At 41.4% G+C, this 5,114-nt stretch overlaps 1 protein-coding gene across 1 annotated transcript; it reads left to right on the top strand.

Annotated features, from left to right (window-relative positions):
- Positions 1–1,890: 1,890 nt before the first annotated feature.
- Positions 1,891–3,559, top strand: LOC129727335 (protein giant). Its single transcript, XM_055685076.1, has 2 exons — positions 1,891–2,085; positions 2,181–3,559. Exons 1-2 carry the CDS (start codon positions 2,052–2,054, stop codon positions 3,389–3,391), a joined length of 1,245 nt encoding a protein of 414 aa, XP_055541051.1. The 5' UTR covers positions 1,891–2,051; the 3' UTR covers positions 3,392–3,559.
- Positions 3,560–5,114: the final 1,555 nt, after the last annotated feature.

The raw sequence follows: 5,114 nt of genomic DNA, 5'->3' as shown, positions 1-5,114 counted from the left end.
ACAATGCGCGAATTTTGTTTTCTGAGGTAGGTAATTGAATTAAATAAGTTATAGAGTGCAGATGTCCGACTATAATATCAAATTGGCACGTGCAAGCCTGGCGGCGAAAATTGCAGAAATATTTGATTGCAATCAACCCCTTTCGGCTGTTGTGAAATTAGTTGTTATTATAAATAAAAAAAATCCTTCATTCGATCACACGTCATTGTTGTTTTGAAGAACTGTTAGAAAGTTTATTGAGACCAATCCAGTGTTCCCGTAACAATGCGTTGAAACGCTATTCATGTATTCAATGTCCGAAGGATCATTATCTAACATTTGACTGGTCGACATGTTTTTTCATTTATATTCTAGCAAAACCTGTGAGAATATTTTGAAACAAAAAACAACTTTCTACGAAATATTGTTGTTGCAGTTCCAACTAAGACACTATAACTATATCCATCAACTATCGCCGCAATGATTACATTCCCATGAGTAATCAGTTTGGTTCTCACACAGTCTTAGTTATATTCAACAGAAGCTTGCTTCCACCAAAAACCGAAGTTTCCTAGTCACTGTGGTTTACTACAGGACGTCTCACACGTATTCTCCCATCCAGTCATCCACGTAGAATTTCAAAAAAAAAAACAAATTTCACACGGCCCGTCGTAAATTACCTGTCAGTTTTGTAAACTAAAGCTGTCTCTTCCAAATTACGGAACCAAACAAAGAAATCCGATTTTATTTGTTCCTGGTCGGGCGAAGAGCTGACCGTTAAAGGTAGCAGCGCCTGAGCCGAAACATACATGACCTGCGATAAACCCCTTTCTTAGACGTTATTCGCAAATGTCGCTCTAATCAACGCGGTCTTTCGGTCGTATGGGAAACGCACACGCTTTGGCAGAGCGAGAAAAACAAATCAATAAAACCTTTCCGACCCAAGAGCTGGTCCGCATCGTCCTTTGATGATGCATGCATATTTAGAACTCAATTCAATGCAAACAAATTCTCACGGATCTGGCGTGTGACCCTTTTTCACTCGTTCACTGACTGTACACAATACGCTGCTCTGTGGTCTCTAGCTCCGGACCGGATCCACCCCCACTTCATTAGAAAGGGTTCTTTCTGTGTTTGCTCTTCCTAGTTCGGTCGGGTGTTTCCCTTTCACCCGATCGAACGAACGGGATTCCTTCGTCCCGTTCGAATTATTATGAGACAGGCGTCGGAGGGAACGCATCTATTGTCGACTAGTCTGGGTACGATTTCTTAAATCAAAAATACTGAGAGCAACTATAAGAGCGCTGACCCTAGAATAGTGTCCCGACAAAAAATCGATATTCTAAACCAAACAAAAATTGACTCAGTACACATTGTTAGTGGATTGAATTTAGAATTTGCAGCATCCGAAAAACTCGGGTCAGAGAATCTCCAATTTTCTTCCACATCGTTTTCCTGCTTTTCCATTTTCATCCGCACGAGAACGGTAGAACTTAGGAAGGGACCGCAAAAAGTCACAGGCAAGTGTGTCCTTTGGGCTAACGGCAGCAGCGACAATAGTCAACAAATGCGAGAAAGGGAGAGCTTCACAAGGAAGAGGCCCGCTAAATCCAAGTAGGCAAGTGCGTGACCCTTTTCAAGCTGCATTCGTTTGCTCTCTCCCTCGTCGATCCTTTAACCTTCGTTTTGTTTCACACTTTCTCCGTGTCTATCAGAGCAGTTCGGCATGTTTCCATGTGATCCGTGGGCAAGCGGGATAGCGAGAGTGAAAGAGTTTTGCTTTTCCAAATTTTGCCAAAATTTTTGCATATTCTCGAACCGGCCGGCCGGCTTGCGTGGGTGAAAAAGGGTTCGTGGCAGGTATAAAAGCCCTAGCGTTGGTCAGTTTGCGGTCATTGACAAAAAGAATTTTCGACTACACGGTCGTCGTTTCGAGTTGTGCTATTTTAAACAGTTACAATAGAAATTTTCAGTGAGTAATTTTTTTCGTGAGATTTGGTTTAATTTAAGTGAAACAACATTTTTGGTTTATTGTGAAATATAATTAAAATCCAGTGCTATAACAAGTCGACATGATGGCCCAATTTATGATGGATTTAAAAGCAGGTAATTATCAATTTGCTTCTAATAAATCTGAATTATGAAAAAAATAGTGTGAGCAATTACAACAATTCTAACAAATTTCGTTTCACAATCAACAGAACATCGTACCAGCCCGTCATTGTATCCACCAGTGTCTCCAAAAATGCAGGAAATTTACCGTCCAAACTCAACCGACTCGGGCGTGTTGGATCTGTCAAAACGGCGCGATTCGGTGGAAACTCGCAAAACCCCCTCCCCGTACAACAGTTTTAGTGAGGAAGGATCGCCGCCAATGCAGAGTTCACCGATCAATTCGACTAATCAATTGCTGCTAAATTATCGCGCCCTCCAGCATCGAGAGCTTTCACCTAAAACGCAACGTCCTTATGACTCACCAAACCTTCCAGAGCAAAGCCACCAATTAGCAGCGAGATTTCAAGGATTTCCGATCGGACACCCAATTATTCCGAAACAAGAAAGTCTTCCACATCGTGCCGAAATCATGCCTTATCTTCTCCAGGCAGGAGCTATGCAACAACAACAACAACAGCAGCAACAATATCTGCACAGCCCAATTCAACAACATCGCGAATCTGACTCGCTGTCGGAGTCCGGTTCGGAAGGTCACATCCTTCCACCAAACCTCAAAATGCCTTTACTGAAACAGACACAGAGCTCCGATCAATTGCCGACCAATCAACCCACCAACAACCCATATCCGATGGTTATCGGTCGTGATGGAAAATTGGCCCGTCCTTTCAAAGCCTACCCACGGGATCCACTCAGCCTAACCGCTGCCTTCATGGCTAGCGATTCTATCCTGGACACAATGTCAGCGGAAAAGTACAACGTATTTCGCAAGCGAATGCTCGAGCAAATTCGTGCCGCCAACGGCGGTCAAGCGACGGTTTGTAACCCCAAAATGCGCCGTTTGAACAAGTCTCTCAGCGATGCATCGGAAACCGAGAGCCTGTCGGACAAGATGCCGGAACCAACGAACTCGAGCGAAGCGCCATCGCAGCAAGCCACACCTCCATCCAGCACGACTGACAGCAACGGTAACAAACATAGCGTCGAAACGACAAGCAACAGGAATAACAATGGCGTCACAGTCAACGGCGGCGCAGGACAGAAAGACTCCGCCTACTACGAGCGACGCAAGAAGAACAATGCAGCGGCGAAGAAATCGCGTGATCGACGCCGCATCAAAGAGGATGAAATCGCCATTCGGGCCACCTTCCTGGAGAATGAAAACATGCAGCTACGCTATGAACTGGCCGCCGCCCGGAAGCAACTGGCATTGTACGGGGTCACCACGGTGTCGCCCTGATTCGAGCGTGAATATCAATGATAGATAGGTGCACAGTTCCTTCGATCGTGCCATTGTTTCCTGCTGGCAGTATTTAACCGAAAATGTTTTGTGATATAAGATGCGTAAATTTGTAATTCTTTTGATGTCGAATTATCTGCAGACTGATGTTGGGAAGACTGAATAAGTTTTAGGATAGACTTAGTTTTGTAAATATTTTAAAATATATGTATATACTGTATTTTCTATTCGAAATCTACCTGTGTCGTATGAAACTTCAAAAGAAATACCTCAGTTTTAATCCTTTTCTAACTAGACTAGGTAAAGGTCGATTATCAACTATAAAAGACGATTCCAGAGCTAGAATAACGGAACAATTTTGGGCAATTGGAACCCGTAATATACTTTCAAGATTAGAATTACACTATTAATGCATTTCGAACTCTTGAAAAGCAAGAGTTTGAAGAACGAAAGATTGAGGACATTTGCCAAAATCTAAAAACTTCTAGAAAAGCGATAATTTATATTTTATTTTCTTTGTCTACGTTGCATTGCAAAACCAGCATCATGATTTTTTTTTCACATACAGCTTTTAAAATTTAATAAAAATTTCCGACAGTTTTGTTAAAATTTATTATAGCAAAAATGCAAGAAATGTCAAAAATTCCGCCCGCTTATAGGAATTTCTGTTGAAGTCACTTCGAATCAAAAAATAAAGTAGTTAATTTTTTTCTTTCCATTTTTAGTCAAAAAATATTTGAACCTAATCTAGAAATTCAATTATATTATTGTTTCATGTTGAAAAAGGCCGAAAAATCGATTGCAGCTGCCCGCATTGTTAAATTTTGATTTGAGTTTGTGTTCTTAAAATATTTCACTTTGATCATTCTCTTCTGTTTTCTAATCATGAACACTTTGAAATGATTGTGGGAACTCTCACTTTTTCACATGATGTGAAGATTGAAGAGTAGCGACTTTTGAACTTTTCTTGCAAAACAATAATAACGCTTGATGGTATTCAACATTTCGTAGCGAATCTTCTATTACCAATTAAAGTTTTGCATCTTTGAGGCATATATTTGATCAGATGGTTTATAATGCTTTGTGGAAATAATTCACATATCCCACGGATTTTCTTTAAAATGATCTTAGTTTCGAAGACGGGTTGAGACCAGAAGTTTTTGGTGGTCAGTCCACCTGAACTACCTGATTGTCTTTGAATTAGCTTAGGGACACCAGCTGAAAAATATCCTCAGGCTCTCCAAAAATGAGATTAAGCAAACAGAACTCTACTGCTTTTTCAATAGAATGACGCGCGTCGGAACACCAATTTGGATTCAATGGTACTTCTTATGCTTGTCCAGTTCGCTATCGATGGCAACAATTCTTTTTGCACTTTGATGATTTGGTACGGTCTTGATGTATTAATCTGACGATCAAAGACTACTTCCGAGAGATGGTAGTACGAGGAGGACAGCTTGGCTGAGCGTCTGTTCTCCATATTAGGAGCAGCTCAAACAGCGTCTGAAAGTGAGCGGACGGCTGAATTACGAAATACACCCAAGACGGCAGTCCCTTCGGGATACTTGAAATCCGCAGCTCTAGTAAGGCAGCATGATGAAATTAAACCGAAATTAAAATACTATGACAATCAAGAATTGAATACGGACCACAACAATATGCAACGATCTAGGCGATGAAATAAGGACGAGGATTGGTAGAGAAAAAAGCGTTCTACGCTACG

Source organism: Wyeomyia smithii, chromosome 3 (assembly GCF_029784165.1).
Source record: "Wyeomyia smithii strain HCP4-BCI-WySm-NY-G18 chromosome 3, ASM2978416v1, whole genome shotgun sequence".
Taxonomy (NCBI): domain Eukaryota; kingdom Metazoa; phylum Arthropoda; class Insecta; order Diptera; family Culicidae; genus Wyeomyia; species Wyeomyia smithii.
The sequence above is the reverse complement of the archived record's forward strand: the minus strand, read 5'-3'. Positions and strand labels throughout refer to the sequence as shown.